The 24166-nt window shown below is 41.5% G+C and overlaps 2 protein-coding genes across 3 annotated transcripts; both read right to left on the minus strand.

Annotated features, from left to right (window-relative positions):
- Positions 1 to 310: 310 nt before the first annotated feature.
- Positions 311 to 7139, minus strand: GNRH1 (gonadotropin releasing hormone 1). Of its 2 annotated transcripts, XM_054017376.1 has the most exons (4): positions 5606 to 7139; positions 4925 to 5066; positions 3263 to 3358; positions 311 to 480 (listed from the first exon to the last, which is right to left on the minus strand). In XM_054017376.1, the coding sequence occupies exons 2-4, from the start codon at positions 5063 to 5065 to the stop codon at positions 439 to 441; spliced, it is 279 nt and encodes a 92-aa protein (XP_053873351.1). In that variant the 5' UTR covers position 5066; positions 5606 to 7139; the 3' UTR covers positions 311 to 438. The 2 variants fall into 2 exon arrangements, with proteins under 2 accessions (XP_053873351.1, XP_053873350.1); XM_054017375.1 differs by having other exon boundaries at positions 4925 to 7139.
- Positions 7140 to 7214: 75 nt separating this feature from the next.
- Positions 7215 to 23890, minus strand: KCTD9 (potassium channel tetramerization domain containing 9). Its single transcript, XM_054017374.1, has 12 exons — positions 23784 to 23890; positions 17038 to 17159; positions 16064 to 16107; positions 15770 to 15866; positions 15220 to 15278; positions 14173 to 14301; positions 13466 to 13533; positions 13260 to 13355; positions 12036 to 12185; positions 11103 to 11208; positions 10611 to 10744; positions 7215 to 9630 (listed from the first exon to the last, which is right to left on the minus strand). Exons 1-12 carry the CDS (start codon positions 23829 to 23831, stop codon positions 9514 to 9516), a joined length of 1170 nt encoding a protein of 389 aa, XP_053873349.1. The 5' UTR covers positions 23832 to 23890; the 3' UTR covers positions 7215 to 9513.
- Between the last annotated feature and the right edge of the window lie 276 nt (positions 23891 to 24166).

The following is a 24166-nucleotide window of genomic DNA, read 5'->3' on the forward strand; positions in this document are numbered from 1 at the left end:
ATAAATGTAGATTGAGTAAACCAGGAAAAAACACCCTAAATGTCTTCCATGCATGGACTATTGAAATGCAAGTGAAATTGTGTGTTGTTTAATAGTAGCTAACTTACATGTATTAGACTAACGTCCAGAGGCCCCAACAAACATTACGGGCCCATTTTGCTAGACACTGTTTGTACAGGTGAAAAGTCACACAGCAGATCAGTGGCAAGTAGAAGCCAAGTCTCTTGAATCCCGGTGCATTGCCCCAAGCGGTCATTTATCTTATGCCAGAGCTAATACTCTACCCAAAAAAATATTTCCAACATCTGTATATGGTTTTTGTATTTGAACATTTATGCACATGACACTGTTATCCAAACAGAGGTCAGACCTTAGAGCTAAATCATTGCTTTGAAATGTTACAGTAACGGGTCCTTTGTTCCATTTGCCTTCATGAATTCAGATCTTCTTTCGCCCTGCGTCTCCTTCAATCAGACTTGCCTGTAACACACATTGTATGATTTTTTTTTTAAAGAGGAAAAATTACTTGGTTTGGAATTTTAAGGCCAGGTGAAATACTAAAATATTCTGCATGGAGGGTCTCCATCAGGAAGAGGGCTAGACCTGCATAAATCTGAACTAAGCGGATCTCTGCCACCCGCTTATGTAGGTGCTAGTGCAGTACACCATAACTTACATTTATAATAGTTCCTTTCATCCCACTCCTCCATCTAACACAGGGATTCTCAAACTGGGGGTCAGGACCCTTTGGGGTCGCAAGCTCTCAGCCTCCACCCCAAACCCTGCTTTGCTTCCAGCATTTATAAGGGTGTTTAAATATATTAAAAAGTGTTTTTAATTTATGGGGGGGGAGGGGTAGCAAGCCTCTGAGTGCAATGTGAAAGGGGTCACCAGTACAAAAGTTTGAGAACCACTGATCTAGCAGTTTGCCCGCCCCTGAAATGCAGCTGTTTCTGGAGTGCAACACAGTGACTGTTGAACAATGAATAGCAACAACAGTTTAGGACAAGTAGTGAGGAAATGTAGTCATTTGAAGTATCAATATGTTAAGTGTCCCTATACAAATGTAGCCTTTGACCAGAATACCAGAGCTAACATCTTACTTTCTGCTATGGCATATCTCAGGACTATCACAGCACCATTTCCTGCAGTATCTAGTCTGCCATTCAGGTACTGACGTACCTTGCCACATCTATTGTTCTTGTAGCCTGAGATTCTATTGATCTAGTCTAGGGAAATATACTGTCTGTCTTTCTCCCAACTATACTAGGTAAGTACTTTATAGGGCTCCCATTACTATGGTATGCAAGCACCTCACAATCGTTAAGGTATTTATTCTCAACTCTCCTGTGAGGTAGGAAAATGTGGTTATCCCCATTTTACAGAGACACTAAGCCCCAGATTTTTAAAGGTATATAGGTGCGTAGTGGGATTTTCAAAAGAGCCTACATGTCTAATTCCCATAGAAAGTCCCACTAGGTGCCTGGCTGCTTCCATAGAGCCAGATTTTAAAGGAATTTAGGCACCTAAGTGGCTCGCCAAAGCTCACATAGGAAGTCTGTGGCAGAGCATGGAGTTGAATCCCATTCTGATTCTCATGCTAACCCACGAACCACTGGCCTATCCTTCCGTCTCACTCTGCTCTGTAAATGTAGGGTCTAGAGAATAAATTCTGGTATCAATGCAACTAATTGACCACCTCAGAGATCAGCTATTTAATCTCAGAGCAGTGGTCCGCAAACTTTTTATCTTGCATCCCCCACTTACCCCTATCCGTACCCTCCCCCCGTACTTTGGGGACCTCTGGCAAAGAGATTGCTCTACCCTTCAGCCTATAGATGTATTTCCTCTGGGAAACCATTGAGATTAGCCTCCCTGAAAGCATCCCCCCCCCTCTGGACACATTCATTTTTGTGTGGATCACCTTGTTTTCCACAGGTTGGTTGCATAACATCCCTGTAGCAACTACAACAATCGGTTACATGGAAAAGTTATATAGGGAAAAGATTGAACGTATTTTCAGTATCATTCAGCAGCTGGAAATGAGGAGCCAGCAACAAATGACCAGCCAGCTCACTGCAGCCCGTAGCAAGTGGGCCTTGGATAATTGGTGGTCCACGGGCCACAGCGTGTAGGACTACAGGAGAAGCAGATACATAGTAGTTATTACCCCAGGCATAAATTCTTAAGCTTCTGCATTAAACTCTTCTTTCATCATATCATGTAACAATGCAAATATATTTTGAAAGTAATTGGAGGTTGGCAATCCTGAAAATCCAATTAGTGAGCCTTCAGCTATGAGAAAGAAAGGAAAGGACTTCCTCCTACATGGGTAAGAAGCATTCAAATGACTCACTGCCTGCTCTTTCCACTTCCCCGATAAAGGTTTTCATAGGAGAAAGATCATTGTGTTAATACTTTCAGAAATTATTATTCATTATTCGTATCGGAGTAGAGACTAGGAGGCCCAGCCATGGGCCAGGACCCCATTGTGCAAGGTGCTGTACAAAACCCCTGCCCCAAAGAGTTCACAATTAAAGTAATTTGAACATACAGTTTGCATTTGAAGTCCAAGCATACTTATGAACACATCTGCATTGTCAGAGTTTGGCCCATATGTTCTGCAAACCCCTGAGTACTGCAACTTTCCAGAGCTGTCTCCTAGCCGAGGTTTGCTTTTGTTCAGTCGGTTGAAGGTGAGACTTAGCAGTGGGTAAATAGGAAAGACAAGCTTTTCAAACAGGACTAGTGATTTTGGATGCCTCAGTATTTAGGTGCCTGCCCTGAAACATCGCAAAAGGGTCTGATTTTCAGACAGTGCTGAGCATCTGTCTCATTTAAAGTGCGGTTGGACACATGAAAATGGAGGCACCCAAAACCCCTGGTCATGTCGGAAAACCTTTGCCCAAAATTCTAGGTTGGACACTAGACTTCTCTGCACTTGCTTGTGGGGGCTCTGCTGGTCTGTTCGTTAAGGTTCTGCTATTTTTGCTTTGGAGCTTGTACCGGAATAGAGACTCCACAGTCAGGGCACACTAGGGGGAGCAGCAGCCATATGGCCTGATCCTTCGGCTGGCAGAGTTATTCTGTGGGATTAACAAACTGTGAATGCTGCATAGAATTAGGATGAAGGTAAAATTTATCTGACTTTGATTTTATTTTTGCATTTGGTGCAGAGGCAGAACCAGCATTGCTAAGCACCAACACCCCCCAAAAAGTGGTCCTTTGAGTTTCCATCACAATAAATCAAAGCTTTACTTACCAGAGCTCCCTTCAGACCACCGAGCATGGAGCGCTGATGTGGGCCAGTGCATTCAAAATGCTGCAGTTCACCTATTTTTTCCATTTCACTAGCAATCTGAATTGGAAGAGGATACAAATCTCATGGAAAGAGAATCTTCTGCTAGAGGACCACTCTACTATGCTAGACGGACATGCTTTTCTACTTCACAAATTCACCATTCTCCCTCCCCCTGCATAGAACTAGTGTTATCCCACTTTTGTTACAGTAAATTTCAGAAATGCTCATGAAAGTAGAGATGAATCAGAGAGGTTAGAAGACTCCAACAAATGGAAATGGTGGACAGAGGCTTTCAGCTCTGGTTACTAGTTTGAATCCAAGTGCATGGTCAACATATGACAGTACCTATTGGGTTCCGGAATCAACATATGACAGTAGAGGGGCAGTTACCCTCTCCTGAGAGAAAAGGCTAAGCTGATTGGGAAACAGCCACAGCTGGGGCCATGCCTGACCCTGTTAGAAGGGCTCAGGGAGGAGCTGGATCAGTCTCTCTCTAGCTGTGGAGAGAGAAAGACCTAGCTGCTGGGGAGAAAAGGGTACCTGGACAAAGCCGGGGAGCTCCAGTCTGGCAACTCCCCAGGCTGAGGCCTTGGTTAAGGCCTATGCAGGTACTGGGGCTGGGAGGTGCATCCCAGAGATAGGCAGAGGCAGCTGGTCTGACCTCCTTGCCAATGATGAGTGGCCATAACAGACTGCAGTCTGCCCCAGTGAGCGGGGGCTAGAGGAGGATGACTGTCAGTAGCCACTGAGGCAAGGTGGGGCTAGAGGGTTGGGGGTTCCCCTGGGAGGGGAGACCCAGACTGTAGGTTACTGCTGGAGGCAGAACCCTGAGGTAAAGGGGCATGAGGCGGGACATGGGGCCAGCGGTAGGTGAGATACTGGCCTGCAGAGGGCACGCTATACACTGGAAAAGAGCTAATTCCCAGACGACCAGCAGGAGGCGCTGCACTGGTGAGTCTTTGCTTTGCTACAGTGACCAATTACCAGAGGGCAGCTGTTCCTTGTCCTCCCTGAGCTCAAGTGGAGTGAGTGTTGCCATAACAAAATAGCTGATTGGAACCTTAGCTGACAATATAGCAGAGAAGTTATTGACTGGCTGAAACTTGAAACCATATTTCCCTCTCATTCTTAGAGGTGTTCCCTCCCGTCAAACATGAGATGCTCAGATTTTAAAATAAAATGGACAGCAGTTCTTACACAGCTAGGGGAAGCTGCAACTGTCTCTCTTCTATGGCTAGAATTGGGTTTCCAGGGCTGTCAAGCTGGCCTCTTTCACTTCAATGAAATTTTTTAAATTTTCCAAAAAGTTTTGAAAATTCATTAGCTGTCCCATGTCACCTAAAGGACGTCTGCACTGCAATTATCCACCCGCAGCTGGCCAGCGTGAGCTAGATCCCGCTCAGGCTGCAGGGCTATAGAACTGCAATGTAGACAGCTGGGCTCAGGTGTCTATACTGCAGTTGTATAGCCCCACAGCCCTTCCGCTAATGAGAATCAGTGGTTGATTAACTGCAGTGTAGACATACCTTTAGATTCTAAGGCTGCTCTTCTGCTCGCATCCCCCGGAGGGCATGTGGGGAAAGGTACAATGAATTAAGTGTCATTTTAAAACCAAAAACCTACCTCTTGGAATGATTCTACCAGATTTTCAGCATCCCGCTTTCCTCCCGGTTGCAGGCCATAAGACCAGTGTTGAGCCAAGCAAATCTCCACAGACAGAATAAACATGAGGAACCTTACAAAGAGCTTCCTGGTCTTCTCCATTCTACCAGAAAGCAAAACATGAATGCAAAAATAGTACAGGGACTGAACAAAGACGGTGGGTACTCTATAAAAAGACAAATTGCACCTATACTTGCAAAAAGCTGCTGAGAATCCATTGGTCACAAATCCCCCATGCACCCCACACCCGATTATTCAATAATCAGTTTATTACATTCAGGTTATGCTCAATTCTGTTACTACAAAATCATGACAGTGTTTGTATTTCTGGAATGCATCTTAAATTCTGGCCTGCTGCACCTGAAATCCAGCTGTAGCTCAAGCTATTTCTAAAAAGGCTGGATGTGTTTAACTCCAGGATTTAGGGTTAGCCCACCTGCAAAATTTGAACACCTCCCCAGAGTTTCAGGAGCATTCAGATCCCAGGGTTTTGGTGCAGGCCCACAACTGATCCATTTGATTTAATCAGTTTCTGTTCTAGTACCTCAGTCCTTGAAAAATGCTCTGCAGTCTTTCCTAGTCAAGTAGCTTGGGACACTGAGCATCCAAAATTTAATGCATGGTCTGGTTCAAGTACATTACCTGCTTGATGAGAGGCGCTGCTGAATGAATAATCCCAACTCTGCTTCTTCGGAATATATCCTACATGTTGTACCTGCCAGCTTGCTTTTTATATACACGTATCTTCCCAACCTTCCTAATACTGACGCTTTCCCTGCAGGTGACAATTTAATTGTCTCATGTGGACTGCAATTTTGTTCTTACAATTTGCTATAGCGTACCAGAAGTGAAGCACATAATTGAAACACCCCAGGTGTAGCTATTAAATTCAGCTGAGTGTTGTCACTAAGAGCCATAAACAGTCTTTATTTTAAGAAGCCATAAATCAGAGGGTCCCTAGGGAAAAATCCTCATTTTTCTTATCAATGGCTCTTAATTATTTTAAATAGAAAGTACATCCTGGGTAAGTTTGGAGTTGTTGAGATGCAACAGTTTAAATGTACAAGGAATTCAGTTTGTTAAAGGCCAAGCATCTCTGTACATCAGACCTCAGGGGCCACATTTTACAAAGTGCTCAGCTTCCATTTAGGCACCCAAACAAGCAGCCAGATTTGCAAAAGTGCTCAGTCCATTGAGTGCCCCCTGGGGGCGGAGATACTTTGAAAATCTGCCCCTTTTGAAAATGTGGTCAATATTTTTAAGTGCTTTGAGATTCTTGGTTCTCTAAAGTTCAAAGTATAATTTAGATGATTCAGTAGACCACTATATTACTTAGATTGGGGCCTGGGCCGTCTTTTTGTTCTGTGTTTCCACAACACTTACCACTATGGGGTGCTAGTCCATAACTTGGGGCTCCCAGGTACTATGTAATAACAAACAATATTGGTGTCTTTAAGCAGTGACCCTTACACCTTTTGGAGGTGAAAGGCATTGCAGACTATAAATATGCTGATAGACGCCTATAAAGAGGGGTGAAACTCAAACTTAGCTGCACAAATCTGAATTTTTATCCAGCTGTTTGCTCCCATGCATTCCATTTTGATGTAAGTAGTGAAATACCCACTCCATCCTGTTTAGTAGCCCATTCACAGTCCTCCTAGCCCCTTTCTGATTAATGGATTAAAAAATAATTTGATAAAGATTAAAGTATTTTAAGGAGGATTTAGTTACTTTGGGAAAAGCAATTTTCTGTCCTAATGTAACATCTCAGCAGGAAGGGCTAACACATGACTCCTGCTGATACAACTAATCAAGCTGTTAAAATGGTTTATTAAGCAAAATAATACGTAGGGGTAAGTTACATAACATAGGAAAGGACTTGCAGTTTTTGTTTATTTCTTGTGTTATAGAATTCAAACCCTTTCCTCAAATCAATAACAGATAGGCTTTGCAGACACACAGGGCCAGATTTCCAAGTGCCCTGCCAACACAATTGGAGCCAGATTTTCAAAAGTGTTCAGGACCTACCAGTTCCTATAGTGATCCAGGGGCCAAGTCCTGAAAAACCCTGGCCCCCAGTTACAATGCCTAAAAGGGAGCTGAGTGCTCTTGAAAGTTTGCGCCGCATTTTTCAAGGTCTGGTCATTAATGCTTTTAGTACAAAACCTAATTTGCCTTTCACTTGCAAGTAAGACTTTTTCCAGCTTATATTTTCACAACTTTACTCAATTAAAAAACAAGACTCCGTATAAACATTTTATACTATTTATTGATGCAGCCAGTTTACATTAGGCTAGAACCTGCATTCTCAGAACATGCCATTTTTGGCTATTCCTGCAGTCTTGTCACAGACAAAGATGTACCTTAAACGTGTTTGCAAGTGAACAATGCCTTCTGCTGTGAGTATTCAAGTGACTATCAGTGAAAGTTTAAATAGAATTTATACACACTGATTATGAAAATAGATATCTCCCATATAATATTCTACCTCTGCCAGCTACAAAAATGACAAAAATAATTCATTTAATTAAGTACGTTTCTCCAGCTATACCCGCCCTTCTTCCTTCAATGCATGTACATTACTCCACTGTTAAGGAAAGTGGTACATTAAGAAATGACCCTATATTTATAATGCAACTTTTTGCCATGAAGATAAGTGTTGTCCAATAAGTCAAAAGGCCTAAGAGCCTGACGAATCCCAATTCTGCTCCAATTGGCTATGTGACCTCGAGCCCAAGAAGGTCACGTGACATGATGAAGTCAAACCCAATACAGCCCCATTCCCCCCGTCATGTACTTTTTGGGAGCTCATCTTTCCTAGGAAAATAAATGGTTTTGCTGTAACCATTAAGACCACACCACCTTCCTTGTATAGAGGACGGTAGATCTGCACTTCTACAGCTAAAAAAGCGACCCACTGAAGTAGCGGTGACAATTTAGATCACGGTTAACAATGGCAAGCTCTGCAAGTTTAACATCATGCTACCTTTGTTCCTATCTTCCAGTAAGATTGGTTTTAACTTTGGGATATTTTAAGTTTGTGAGGTAAGTATTCTTGATGCACCCAGTTTTATTTGGTATAAAAAGTCTGTGCTTGTTTGATTGTGTACAGAATAATCACAGAGACATATGAGAGGGTCTCAACTGGTGTTACAGTGGAAACAGCTTCTTGAGTGAAATTAGGGTGACCAGATAGCAAGTATGAAAAATGGGGACAGAGGCGGGGGGGTAATAGGAGCCTATATAAGAAAAAGCCCCCAAAATTAGGACTGTCCCTATAAAAATCAGGACATCTGGTCACCCTAAGTGAAATTCATTGCTGGATGGAGATCCCATAAGGCTTTCTGCACTACAGAAACTCCATAGTTCCCTGTGCACTAACAGATAGAGAGGGGTAAAGGAAAGGAGTTTTGCCTCAGGGAATTGGCTCCCATGGTTGCTCTGAATAGGCCCAACACGAAGCACGGGGGAAGGTCCGTGCTATCCATGGTTTCAGTGTACAGAATGCTTGCATAGCATATGTTCAGGGGCAACACTGGCCATTCCATACACAGCAGTAGTGACCATGGAGAGAGAGGCTGGGCATCAGGCACTGTGTCTACTTTGCTGGAGGAATAAACGGTCTTCCCCTTCCCAATCCACACTTAATTTCCTGTTTTAAAAACAAACAAACAAAAAAAACGCCACATGCACTTAGGCTTGGGCCTAGAAGGGACACGTATAAGCTAGATAGATTTTTCACTTGTCAGCACTCCACACTGACATTGAAAGGACTAAATAAGTAGTATGCGTCTTGGAACATGCTCCTTTAAGTTCTGATTATAACAAAGCTCTGCTGTGCATGAAGATTTTCTAGTGAAGATAGAGTTGCAAAGATGCTTCCACTGTATATTTCAGAAGTTGGCTGAACTAATTGAATTGCATACCTAAATTCAAGCTACTACCAGGCAGTGTTACCTGTGATTACTTATTTAAATGCTGTCACTCCCCCCACCCACCCCCCAAAAGAAAGTACCTAGAAAAAATGTTTTGGGAACTCTGTCCCCACCACATTCATCATTTAATATGCTGTGCATGAATAAAGAAACTAACTGTAGATATACTAATGCTAATTGTAAACCTGAACATTTCTGCTACTGTATGTGACTAACATTTCATATATTTATATTGCAGATACAAATGTAATAAATATAATTGCATATATTGTGCTTTATAAATTAAAGTCCTAAAAATGCATTCCAAAATGAGGTGATGCTAAAACAAGACTATTTTAAAAAAATACATAACATTCTGGTTCTAAAAACTAGCCCACTTCCCTATCTCCATTCAAAAGGTAGCAACAATGTCTATTCCTACACCTATTAAATAAAAGCCCCCTCCCCCCAAAAGTGACCAGAGGTGTTTCCTTAGGCACTACTGAGGATATAAGTTATTGTCTAATAAATGGTATGTCTGGATTATAAAGGGAGTGGGTAGAGAAAGAAAGTCACGATAAATGTTTTCGTTTCTTCCTCTTCAGCAAGTATTCTTCCAGTCAACTGTGCCAGGTCCTATCTGACACTCTGAGACATGTGTAAAGGCGTCAGCATCTCTTCAAAGATAGCTCCTTTTACGTTAGAGCCTCTCAAGTTAGCTTCCTGTAGATCACAACCCGATAAGTCACAATTCTAAAGGATATAAAAGAAAAGCCTCTCAGGTTAAGCGTAGAAAGAAATCCTTTTATGAGAGTTTAAGTTAATATAAAAGTACTCCCAGCTTCTGCAGAATGGTAGTTAGAGCAAGCTAGAATTAGTTGGACGCTATGATATTACCCTAAATTAGCTACTCCTGGTAAACTATTTCAGATTGAGACTTTGGTTGCTTACCACAAGCAGCTACAGTCAAATTTATTTTTAGTGAAGGAATTTGATAAGATACAATATAAATACCTCATCTCAAACTAGCATCCTTTAAGGCATTTGAACCACATTGAACAAAGCTGATGGAAATAAGAATGGTTGCCGTGCCAGCAGACATAACTGCGGGGCATATCAGCAATTTCCTCCATCTTAACAGTTTTATAGTGCTTGTGAACATACCAATTAAGAGAAGTAATTTTTCTACAATAGACACTTAAGGCATATTGCATGACCTCTAACAGCAAGGCAGGCTTGCCCATGCGACCCTGCTGAATGTGGCATGATTCTCCCCAGTAAAGTCAATAGCAAAGCTCCAACTGTCTTCAATGAGTGCATGATCTAACACTAAAAGTTAAGTGTAATGAAATCTCCATACACATTCAGATCTGTGTGTCACTTTGGAAGAAAGGCCAAAAATCTTTTGGCAAGCTGAAAAAACTACGGTTTGAAGTCCTTATTCCCCAGCCTCTAGGGCAAGTGTGAAGTAAGATCAAAAGTACTGACAGACTGAGATAGGGGCATTTGGGGCAATAAAAGGACAAATAAAAGAAAACTGACAGCTGCTATACTTAAAATCAGTGTCTCTTCATTGCTCCCAGTTTAAAGTATCCTTGTATTCCCTTTAATAGATAACCCAGCTGAAAGGAATTAACCTTGCTAAGGCCCTCTATCAATGCTGATGTCTAATAATTCTACTTGCAGCTTAGTTAAACAAGTTACTGTGTAAGAAACAAAAAAACATTACTCACTTCTAAGTCAGTTCCTGCCAGAGTTGCTCCTCGGAGGTTACAGTTTTTCAGCTTTGCATTTTTCAAAGTTGCAACTCTTAGATTAATTCCCGTCATCTGACTTCCTTCCATGTCAACACCTTTCAGGTTAGCACCTAAAATACACAAACAATAGGTCAACAACAACAACAAAAAATACTCAAGGGTGAAATTCACACAGCCAATCCCCTGCACAAAGCTAGGGTAATCATGGGTTTTTGGGACTTGCCCAAACTCAAAGCAAGACATGGCAGAAACAAGACTAGAACTCAGGAGCTCCTGCCTTCCAGTACCATGCTCTCAATTCACTAGACAAAGCCTCCTCTCAAAGATAAGTCTGAAACTCTGCCATGTACCATTTAACATAAGTCACAGCATCGCTTGCACTTTTATGTCTGTATGACTCCCAAAGCAAGTGGATACCAGAGAGAGAGAGAGAGAGAGAGAGAGAGAGAGAGAGACTATTTTTGTTACCTTCCAAGTTAGCTTTAAGGCCAGAGGGATCTTCAAAATTACATCCTTTCAGTGATGCCCCTTCTGCATTGGAACAGAGCATCTTTACACCTTGTAGGTTTGCACACTGGTAAAGAAAAATGTACATGTTATCAGTAAGATTCTACACACAGCTCAGAGAACTGCAGAGACCAAAAGGTAAGAACAGCTTGTCAGATCAGATCATTTATCTTAGGCTATGGCTACACTACAGAGCTTGCAGCAGTAAGTTCTGTAAATTCTCTAGTGTAACTGCTCCAAGCCGATGGGAGAGAGCTCTCCCATCGACTTAATTAATCTACCCCCAACAAGCAGCGGTAGCAGCTCTCCCGCTGAGATAACACTGTCCACGCTGGTGCTTAGATTGGTGTAACTTCTGTCACTCAAAAGGGTGGCTTATTCACACCCCTAAGCAGCATAAGTTATACCGACTTAAGTGGTAGCTTAGACATAGCCTTATAATAAGGCATTGAAACCCATTATGGCACAGCATATCGTGCCATCTAAGGAGGAGGAGTGAAAGCTTATAACACTGTTCCCCTGCCAACCTCCTAGAATGGTGAGTAGTGCAATAGCACACAGCAGCTCTTCAAGAGACCCAACGTAAGCTCAAGACCTAAAGCTCTATTTACTTTAGGCCTATGCTTCCATAGAAATGGATCTGGGGAGGGAAGGAAATTAAAACTTTGGGATGAACTATAAACTTATCAGGCACTAAAAACTATGCAAAGTCGGTCAGATCAAGTCTGTGTGTAATCAAACATTTTAAATAAGAGTTGTAAAGTGATCTATACATTCAAGAGCTTGAAAAAGGTTTTTAAAACAAATGTGGCTACTTTGTATTTGTTCCCAATATTGCTCTTCTAGACTATGTAACACTGAACAGCTCAGCCTTTCCCAAGACACAATTCTCACATCAAGCACTGATCCAGAGAGGTCAGCTCGTTCAAGATTTGCACAGCAAAGGTTGGCATGGGCTAGGTTGCAGCGGCTTAAGTTAGCCATCTTGAAGTTTATGTATCGAAGATCTAACCGAGAGAGATCTGCACCACTGAAATTTAGACCCTACAAACAAACAAACAAACAAACAAACAGAAGTTGAAGATGAGGTTTAGTCCAGTGGCCTAAGCACAAAACTGAGTCAGAAGCTTCAGAGTTCTAATCGCAGCCCTAACACCCTCCCTCTCTGTGACCTCTGACACAATCTTTCTGACTCAGTTTCCCATTTCTAAGATATAAATATTATTTTCATCAGAGAGGTATTGGAGCATTGGCTTATGTAAGAAGTGTTACAAATAAAATTTGTTTATTTATAAAACACTGAAGCCCTAGACATTTACTATTACAATCTGCTTGAAAAACTTTATAATTCTATTTCATCTGCACACATCTTTTTTTTTTCTTGTGCATATAAAATAAAACATTAGACGCTTACCTTCATTTTGTCTTATTCACCTCTACCCCAATATAACGCTGTCCTCGGGAGCCAAAAAAAAATCTTACCGTGTTATAGGTGAAACCACGTTATATCGAACTTGCTTTGATCTGCTGGAGTGCGCAGCCCCGTCCCCCCCCCGGAGCACTGCTTTACCACGTTATATCCGAATTCATGTTATATTGGGTCACGTTATATCGGGGTAGAGGTGTACTTAAATTCAGACCTTAAATATGTTCTCAGACAGGTGAATTTATGTAAGGAGCTTACAACATTACACAAAGGCTAACCAGTGTTCTCAGTCCCTTAAATCGAAGAAAAATATACGCAAGTACACCTTCTGCTCCATAGAGAGCTAATGAAATGTAAATGCAAAACCTCATACATTGTCCTCAGTTATGTTAGTTCGTTTTGCATTTAAATAGGGAACTGATTAGTTCGATGAATGGCTGCTACATGAAACCTTCAACCTAAAATAATAAAAGACAAAAAGCAAAATGGAAGGGCTTTTTTTTCCCTGCATGATTGGTTCTGGATCAGCCATATCTTTGAATCAAAACCTCCTGTCTCACATTTAAAAGGAATTAAAAGGGAAAAAAGGAAAAATCCACACACATGGCTTGGACTTCACATCACTAATTGTCACATGAGATGTAGGGCATTTTACTATTGGACTCTAGTTCAAAGCAATGTCTGTATTATACCTGACAGCGCAGTTCAGACTTAGTTGGGGTTGCCAGCAGAAATCGGACAAATTCCTTCCGGGATATAGGAGAATGATCCTCAGCTGGCTGAGAATTCTGCAAGAGAGTTGCATCAAAGAGTTTAAAACTAATATTTATAGAAGTGAGAGCTAAAATTGCTTTTTAAAAAACCCAAGATGTACAGTTAAACACAATACAAAAGTTACCTTAATAGCTACTTCCAGATGTTCAATCAATGAATCAATACCAAAAAATCTGGCTTCTTCCAAAACACCTAATAAAAGAAAAAGTTACTTGGCTATTTAGAAAATAAGGGCCCTTTCCTGAATGATGCCAAGCCCCCTCCTACGCTGGGATATGAGGAAGTTTAAAACCTCCCAAGACGTGCAAGATCTGTCCCCAGGATTGCAAGTGCATAAATTCAATTCCCCCCACCCCACTTAATCTTAACTCTCAGGAAGATAAAAACCATCTCCAAGAAATACATAATACAACTGTCAACCATATACATTAATTAGATGTAATTGGGGTAGAGGAAAGGAGACTTTATCCACAGATTAAAGGGAAAATCATCCATCAATTTAGTAATGGTGTTTTTCCAATACAAGCAGTGTAAAAGATCTGGAGTACATGCAGGTTAAGGAATCAAACCAAGAATTATAGTAATAGGTTAGGGCATGCCAAGAATCCTTACAACCCTCAAGTTGAATAAGTACGAATATTTTATTTTCATTCAACTGTAAATCACAGAATTAAACTTAATCAATAACAAATGTACCAAAGTTTTTAAAACATCTACAACCCCTCAGATATACATATACAACTCTTATTGACGCCATTAGATGTACCTAGGGGCAGAGTTTAACCTTTGAGGTTGAATAAATTTTAGGGATGTCATACAGATAATACACACCTAGCAAATTAATGCCATCATTTACAATGAGCTGCCCATGACGCAAATAGTTCAGAATTGGTTCGAAGTATTCTGGACTGCGATCAATTAGGAATGCTCCCCTGTGATCCTGCTTATTCCCCCAGGCATCTGTTTGCATACAAAAAAATATGCATTGTATTAAATTTGATCCAGTGATAACTTTTCATATTCAGATTACTACTGCCACACAGTATCCTCACACCACTCAAAGTAACAGATTGTAATGAGTTAAATAAAAGATTGACTTGAAAGGGACACAATTTGGAAGAGAACGGAAACTTTAAAAAAAAAAAAAAAAGGGGGGGGGGGGGGGACAATTGTGAATCCAAAACACAATTTATGTTAGAGCAGTCCCCAACCTTTTTCGTCTGGTGGGCACCAGACGACGAGCCACGGAGGACCGTGGCGGCGGACGAGCATCCGCCGAAATGCCACCGACAAGTGGCAACGTCAATAGGCGTTGCCGCCAAAATGCCGTCGACAAGCAGCGTCGTCCACAGGCATCGCCGCCGATTTTCAGCGGCATTCCGGCGGCGACGCCTCTGGACGACACTGCTTGTTGGTGGCATTTCGGCAGATGCTTGTCTGCCGGCCAGTATGCGGGTGCACTTAGATGCCCCGGTGGGTGCCATGGCACCCGTGGGCACCGGGTTGGGGACCCCTGTGTTAGAGCGCAAGAACCAGCAGGTGAATCAATATAAATCGAAGCAGAACTGGACTGTTTTAGTTTTACTGGAGTATGGAGTGTATTTTTGTCTCTTGAACAGTGCTGGCACATTGATTGCATTAATTGAAACAATGGTCAAATCAGGGTGAGATGCAACTAAAAGCATTCATAAGTATTACTAGTTGTAATTTACGTTTTCAAGATGTCATACAAACTTTAAGCACAACTGGTGAAATGCAAAGCATTCTAAGTTCTGTTTTGGTACTCTAACATATACACATAAGGCGGGGGTGTCTTTAAAAAAAAATTAACAGTGTTTCTGCTAACTTCAAGGAATAAGTCTATTTTAAAATACCAACCTTTATCTTTAAACATATGGGCCAGCATACTGTCAGGTTCTTTATTAACTAAAGTGCTCCTGGAAAACAAAGCAAACTCAATTTATCTTTAGCTTGTCTAGCTCAAGAGGTACATTACAACAAATCAAGAATTTCCTGTACCTATAGTTATCAAAGTGATGAGATTGAGACATCTCTCTAAATTACAATGCTGTACCAGACCTATTTTCATAACATGTATAGTGTATTAGGTCAAATTTATTCTCAAAAGACATCTTACAAGGAGAGAGCTTATTTGATGGATTTAAAAAACTACAGTAGAGAAGATTCCAAGTATAATTTTCCAGCAAGTTTTTAATACTATCTGAAAACGGTTTTAAATCAGTAATAGTGACCAATAAGATAACTGCACAGAAATATTTTCTCCTAAATAAGTGATTTTTTTTCAATGTTTTTTTATTTGCCCTCTGAAGACTCACCAAGTGAACATACAGTGGTTAATGTAATTATCAGTATCGACTCACGGAAGTCTAAAGTTCTTTGAAAACAAAAATTAAAGTTATATTCCCACCGTGTAGTTGTAAAGTATCGGCCTCCAACATTTAGTGTTAACCAATCCGTGTGCGACCCTGTTAGTTCTTCATGAAATTTTACGTCTGTCTGAGGATCTACATTGATGAAATGTACAAAGTGATCTTTAGTCAAATATATTTCTGAATAACCCCACATAAGATACCTCTTCTGAAAACTGTTTGCACACTGGTGAAAAGAATTTCATATATATTTTACATCTACTTCAAATCTGTTTCTTCATAAGGCAAAACGTTAGTCAACCCCCCCCCCCCCCACACACACACACACTTACCAATGAATGGCTCCCCTTCGCAAACAAACAAAACATCATCATCCCTGGGGGAAAAAGAAAAAAAAAGTACTTTTGTATAAAAAGCCATTAGTCCAGGATTAACCCTTTCCCAATCAGTTTGAGGCAATGGAAATTGATTATCATTTACTTAGAGACTTAGCATCCAATTCTGATCTCCCATTGATTTTATAAGTGTAACACTTAATTTCAATGGAGATACTCGCAATTTACACCAATGTAAGCCAGGCAAGAATCAAGTCCTCTGTTACTTAGCAAGTTTAGTTCAGTTCATTAGTTGTATCTCCTGTAAAATGTATAGTATCTGTTCTCTCTTGTGTGAAGTAAATACAGTCTTACCATTTTAAATGCCCAATCCTCCAACCCTCACACATGTAATTCACAGATGGAAGGGCTGACAGATTAAGCCACATACATGCGCCGTGCATTGGTATCCCTTTAGTATGCACATTTCTGTATAACAATTCAAATAGGTGTTGAATGTCATGACATTCAACTTATACAAGCAGTTTAATTTCTCCTCAAAATTAAAACAAAACAACACAACACTTTGGCTATGATATCACAGCATTTCTGTTTTGGCAAATTAAAACACAAGATGACCTGCAGATAGGAGAATGCTAAAGGGGGAAAATGTTAAAACTCTCTTGCTTCAGGGCATAAAATGACTACAAACAAGGTTCAGGATGGAATCCACAGAGTCATGCAGCATTTCATAATTGACCAGGGGCATTTGTGATGGGATTTGCTTTCTTCTAAAGCATCAGGTATTGACCACTGTTAGAGGCAGGTTATTAAAGTCTAGTTATTGAAGATCCAGGAGGACAGCCCTAAGTTTTCTAACCAGTATCTACACAAACTGCTTTTTGAATGGCTTCTATAGCACTTTCTTCATATATTTTCATACAACAGCATATCAGTATCCATATCAATTAAGTTAGCTTTTTAAACATTACCTAATCAATGCGATATCATCAATGAGTCCACCTTTCCCATTGTATACACTGGTCGCTTTTATTCCAAGCTTATTACTAGCCACAGACAGCAAATCTGATAATGTCCCATAAACAGCCACCACCTATAAACAAAAGACAGGTAATTTAGTGCTGCAGATACCGTATGTGAATAATTTTTCTGGACAGTTAAACTACTGTTTTTAAAAAGAACACCACACATTAGCTACATTTAATATGAAGGGGGAAAAAAACAACAAGCCCCCATGCCACAATCTAATGGCCCTCTCTAATGAGTTGAAACAGTTTTAAAGTTTGCTTTGGTTATGTCTTTATAATAACTAAGAAATACCTTGAGCATTAAAGGATTTTTTAAAAACATCTTTTATTGAATGTACGATTATTAGAATCCTACTCTATCTAGTAGGACTTAAGCCTCTTATTTTAAATCCCTCTAATTCTCTCTCCATTCTACTGCTCATGAAATTACTGCAAAATTTCTTTAAAACAAAACATACAGAAAGTCCCCAAGAATAAACAGCCAAGGGCGTGGGGGGGAAGCCTCCAGAGTATCAAAGAGTTTACAATTGGGAACATAAGAAATGACATGCCAGATCAGGCCAGTGATACATCAAGCCAGTACCAGATGCTCAAAGGGAAAGTTCAATAAACTAGTGAGCAATTTGGAACAACCTACTCACGAGCATTTCCTAACCCCCATCACACAGTAGTTGATTTGTGGCCTAAATCTTGAGGGTTTATATCCCTTATAAAAATATATATTAACTTAATTTTAGATGTTCTCATTGTCCATATAAATGTGCAAGCCTTTCTTGAATCCTAAGCTCTTGGTCTCAACAGTATCTTGTAGCAACAAGTTCAAGAGATTAATTACACATTGTGTAAAAACAAAAATAAGAATCTGTGGACAGGTAATAATAAGCTCTCAAAAATAGCATAACCCTTAAGCAAACTGGCACTATGCTCTATCATTCAAAAGATCTCTATTTTTTGTACCAAAAGAGAAACTAGTTTGTTGATGTGTTTCACAACATGGACACTGATTTTTCTTTTTAAATTACCAGGCATAGCCAAATATCAGCCCATGATCCAAAGACAGTATATGGAATTGAACAGTGTAGCCTGTGGTCATTCATCTGTAATAAGCATGTCCCATGGAGACCACAGGTCACTCCATGCCTTGCTCCATCTTTTTTGCACTGATTACAGCCATCCTTATTTGTCTGCTTAGACAAATAACGATGGCTGTAATCAGCGCAAAACAGGTTCAGGAAAGTTGACAGTTAACTACATGTAAATTCTGTAGCAGCACCATCTCCCTCAGCAAAATTCCTCCTCCCATCATAAAGTGACCAACTACTTTATGCCACACATTAGTTATTGGGGGTGGAAGCATAAATAATAAAGTGATAAGGATGACCAGGAGATCTGCCTTTGGCTCTGTGTATTGCCGCAGGCGAATAACTTTTGTATGTCAGTTTGCCCATATGCAAAGTAGGAAGTCTATTACTTGCTTACCTCTCCGGGAGGAATAGCCAGTTATGCCTTGTGCAGCGTGCTGACCACATGAATTGCTATACAAGTACCAAAATTTTAGAAATGCAAGGTACTGTTAGACAAAACACAATGCTGACATAGTTCCTCCCACCTTGATTTGTTTTCACTAAGTTACTGTTTAAATATTCTGAAGCCAAGTAGTGCAATAACCAATTATTGATGTCACACTCATCAATGAGAGCACCAGTGCAGCCATTTACTGCAGTCATAACCAAACTTCTGACTTTGGCAGATGTACCATATGTATAAAACCTAGCAGAAACCACAGTGATCCAATTGTTCCCATTTGTCAAATGTTAAGACTGGGAGTGCTATCATAACCAACCCTAGCAACAGATTGGAATAGCAGAAACAGAATCAACTCTGTTAGTGGCATTTACTCAAAAAAAAAAAAAAAAAAATTGGAGCATTAAAATGCTGTAATAGCTGTGGATTTCTTTTCCATTCTATTTCTCCATCTCCCCTTTCCCAGTCACTTGAAATGTCAGGTGTTTAATGATATCAGGGCCTTGAGAAGGTCCCTGAAGTCAGAATCTCCACAAAATGCCGACTGGGAGAACTGAGTACTGCTCAAGGTACAAGACAAGCACCAATTTTGTTGTGTGTCAGAACAAGCTTAGCCAGTTCCAAACCAATGCATTATTTATGGTCTCAGTGCCTCTTCCTAATCACCACACTGCCTATTTTTGTTAGGATGAGAAAAAAGAGAACGGAAAGAGCTGTCAAAAAATGAGGAGGGTGAGGGGAAATCTACTATATAATTGATCCTCACTGGACTGAGACCAAAAAACCTCACCCTAATAAAATCTAAAAATATGGTGAAGGACAAAAGAAATGTGCAGGTGCGTGTGCAGGAGGGGAGGGTGAAGGGCAGACAATAAATGAAGTTTCAAGAAAGCAGAAAAGGAAACAAATGGTGACATTTATAAGACTACTGCTTTTATGTGCATAAATGGAGAAAACATGAAGATAGCTGCTGAAAGAATATTAGATGCACATTATTGTAGAAGCACTTCTTGCTGCAATATCTTCGTACTGGTCAATTTATACAGCCCTACTGGCCTTGGGTAAGAAAGCAGCAATTTAATAACCTTTCCCACAGGACCGGGGCTGCCAGGCATCCTGCTGCTCACAGAGAAAGTCAACTAAGGGTTTCAAGGAGGGGATGATGGGCCAAACTAAGCCCCAATGTAAGTGAGCTTAACTCCACTGAAATCAAATGACTTGAACCTGGTTACTCCAGGACTGAATTTGGTAAAGTGGCAATAAGCAGTGAAAGGACCACCAATATTGCAAGTGTTTTTATATACTGATTGTTTATTTAGTTGAAAACTAAATATTGCTCATTTGTTGTTCCAGAGCTCTCTAACATTGCTTTCCATTGCAGCAGTGAATACTAAGTCAGTCCTGTCATTCCAGTTAAATAACTCATGAGCTATAGATCTAAGGCAGAATGGGAAAAGGAGCTATGTTTAGTAAGACCTAGAAAGACCAGGTGGGTGAGGTAATATCTTTTATTGGAACAACTTTTGTTGGTGAAAGAGACAAGCTTTTGAGCTTACACACAGCTCTTCTTCAGATCTTGGAAAGGTACTTAGAGTGTCACAGCTAAAGACAAGGTGGAACAGATTTTAATACCTGATGGTGGTCATCATTTCTTTTTAAGATTTGTACACCGGCTAAGCCTGGAGAACTGAGCCACTCTCCTCCTTCAGAGATTATTTCAGAAGACTCAGACAGTGAGTAAAGTTTAAGATCATTTGTTAGCAGAGAACTGAAAGTTTAGATATATCATGGTAGTTGGAAAAGGAAAAAGACAGGCCATCACAGAGTCCATTATTGAAAGTGCATGCATATCTCCCCACCCCCCAATAGAGGAAATATCTCACATTAAACCAACACTACATTAAATTTTGGGCTAAAGGCCAATCCAGCCTTAGATGGCTATTTATAAAAACAGAACCATAAGCAGCCTGCAGACTTTAATTTACAGACCTGTCACTGCAAACTAGAAGGAACAGAGCAGGACCTGCATTAACAATGACAATGTGAATGTGACTTTAACCACATGGAACCATGACTCGAGCAAGGAATTCCTAGTCTCTTTGAAATTCTCCCCCCCCATCAAAAGAAAAGTTAGTGAATACTTTACATATGCTCACTCTTAATGAGCTCAATCCCATGGACTTCCATAGAAGTAGGACTAGGCCATAACAGAGAGGATCAGTGGAAAATTGGGCAAATGCAGATGTTCTTGAAAGAGGCTAGCCCCAGATACTGAATTACTATATTCTACCCATAGAACTGGTATAGGATGGACAGCAATGCAAAGTTCCCCCATCCTGTCCTGCCCATGTGTCCCAAACCTATCCTAGAGGGACCCACTCTAGAGAATGAAAGGATAATTCAGTCTCCAAGCCATGAAAAGGAATTGCTGCAGATGAGGCTGAAGTTTATTACACATAACAAGTACATAGTAATAGATCCTTAACAAAGTGCACCGAAAATCTCTATAAATGTCATTCATTTCTTAATTTTAATAGTGTAACATCTTATTCTTAACACTATAAAAATTATTGAATAAAACTTAAAAAAGCTTGAACTTCCTTGTTTGAGAGAGAGAAGGAAAGAGGGATCGTGTATTGGAGGCAGGGAGAAGAAAATTAAGGGTCTAATAACAATTAGAGATTTCACCAGAGGTTGAAGGCAATTCCCTGGTGTGTATAATAGAAGGATATTCATAGAACAATTCCCTTCAGGTAAATATGATTCATACACAGACACTATTAAGTTTATATATTGTCTTAAGAAGTTTAATTGCTGTTTTGGTTATAACGCCTCTGCAGGGCCAGAGATTTTAGAAGTAAAAGAACTATTACTATGACTATTATATACTAGTATTACAATCAGACTACACTGGGAGACCGAGGGAAATTTTTCAAAACATGAGTACCCCAGATATATACCCGTAGATTTATTGCAACATGTCTACCCACACAACACAGCAGTATTTCCCCTCCCCCCCACACACACACCTCAACAGCTACAAACAAGTTAGCAGGACTTAAGTCATTCACACAAAATTTGTGCATACCGACTGCTGTGCCTGAAAAAGAAAAAAAAAAATCCACCTTTATAGACAGATTTGAAAACCCTTCCTGCACCATCAGCAACCCCGAGCCGCGGGGGCCGGGCCCGGAGCCGGAGCCAAGCCGCGGGGGCCGGGCCCGGAGCCGGAGCCGAGCCGCGGGAGCCGGGCCCGGAGCCGGAGCCGGGGTGCCGGGCCGGAGCCAAGCCGAGCAGGCCGGACCGGCGCCCCGGGGCCGGAGGTGCTCGGCCGGGACTGAACTGGGCCACGCCGCGCCTCCCCGGAGCCCTTCTCACACCCCCCACCACCCCAGCTTACCTGGTGCTGCCTGCCCACCCCTGCTTCTTTTCAGACTTCCCGCGAACCTCTGATTCGCGGGAAGCAGGGGCGGGGGAGGAGCAGGGGGGCGGAGCGTTCAGGGGAGGGGAAGAGGGGGAAGTGAGCTGGGGGCGGGGTGGAGAGCTGCGGCGCGGGGCCCTCTTGGCACGGGGCCCAATTCAGCCAAATCGGCTGAATCGGCCTAAAGCCGGCCCTGGATCTCAACCCAGAATTCCAATGGGCCGAGGAGACTGCGGGAACTATGGGATAGCTACCCACAGTGCAACGGTCCGGAAATCGACGCTAGCCCCGGTACATGGAAGCACACCACCGAATTAATGTGCTTAGTGTGGCTGCATACATTAGACTTTATACAATCTGTTTCCAAAATTCGAATTATATAAATTCGGATTAAACCTGTAGTGTAGACATACCCTTATAAAGTTTGACCTCAAAAGTCACATGGTTTTCCCTCGACTCTTTCTTTTATATGGAAATGTAGACTTTAACTCAAAGTTTTTGATAGAGACTCATGGATTCAATAATATACTTATTATTTAAATGTTTTAAGATATAATAATAAATTTAGGTCTTACGTTTTGTATTACATTCAGATTTCATTTTAAACAGGTATATATTTTTGAAAAGAAACACATAATTTGAAGTAAAATAAAATCAAATTTAAATTAAAAAAAAAATCCTGATTTTTATCCATCCTGTTACTTACATTGCATCAGAGAAAGATGTATCATGTACTGGTATTTAAGTTGCACCAGTATAATTTACAACACCTGGACCCACTACCCAGCCAAATTAACATGATGCCTGCAAGAGCACCCACAACCCATGCACAAGGATTTACACTGTGAGTAGGGCTGCCAACTTTCATTGGATGAATTCCTGGAGATTTCATCACGAGACATCATCTTAAACCAGGGGTAGGCAACCTATGGCACGTGTGCCGAAGGCGGCACAGGAGCTGATTTTCAGTGGCTCTCACACTGCTCGGGTCCTGGCTCTGCATTTTAATTTAATTTTAAACAAAGCTTCTTAAACATTTTAAAAACCTTATTTACTTTACATACAACAATAGTTGAGTTATATATTATAGATTTATAGAAAGAGACCTTCTAAAAACGTTAAAATGTATTACTGGCACGTGAAACCTTAAATTAGAGTGAATAAATGAAGACTCGGCACACCACTTCTGAAAGGTTGCCGACCCCTGTCTTAAACTAAAAATTAAACTTTAATTCCTGGAGACTTCAGGACAGTCCTGGAGGGTTGTCCTGGTAACCCTAACTGTAAGTCATTTGTACCTGCAAAAATTCACCTCCACAAACCTGTGACACCCACAAAAATAAATACATACAACCACAGAGCATTCAGTGTTCACATACGCACAGGGCACCAGTGGCATCCCCTCCCTATTTCCCCTCCTAGCCCCGCTACCCCTGACAGCTCCACTGTCCTTCACCCCCCCATACCCTTCATAGTCCCCCCCTCCCCCCAAATACCCTTTATAGTCTCCCTAAATACCCTTCATACTCCCCCCTCCCCCAATACCTTTCATACTCCACCCCCTCCCCAAGCTCCACCCTTAACTCCCCCTCAAATTCCCGTCCCCCAAATCTCTCCTGCCCTCGAGCTCCGCCTCCAAGCCGCCTCCCCCCGCATCTCCCCAGGGTCAGATCCCTCCTTCCACCTCCCCCAGCCCCACCCACTTCACCTCAGAACCCCTCTCCCTTTGCCAGCCCCCCCTCACCTTCCCGTTCTTGGGGGTGCCATTAACGAACAGGGTGACCCGCCTCATGCTACCAGCGCTCCTGAGGCCACGGTACGTCGCCGCCAAACCCGGAAGCCAGCACCTCTGACTGACATAGCCGGGCCCCAATCGGAGACCCACTCCCACTCCTCTTGCCCAATGGGAGGCAGACAAGGGAGGGGCGTTCCTCCATGTAGGTGTGGAGGTTAGGCAGGGAGGATTGACAGGGGTGAACGTTCTGCTTCGAGGGGTGGGGTCCCGGTTTTGGCCAATCAGAGCTCTAAGAGCAAGGGGGCTTGAGAAGGGCAGGGCGTCACTCGTGATGGCCAAACAGCATGAAAAATTACTCCTTAGACTTCTGATTGGCTAGCGTGTGTCACGTG

This window comes from Malaclemys terrapin, chromosome 2, assembly GCF_027887155.1.
Source record: "Malaclemys terrapin pileata isolate rMalTer1 chromosome 2, rMalTer1.hap1, whole genome shotgun sequence".
NCBI classification, from domain to species: domain Eukaryota; kingdom Metazoa; phylum Chordata; order Testudines; family Emydidae; genus Malaclemys; species Malaclemys terrapin.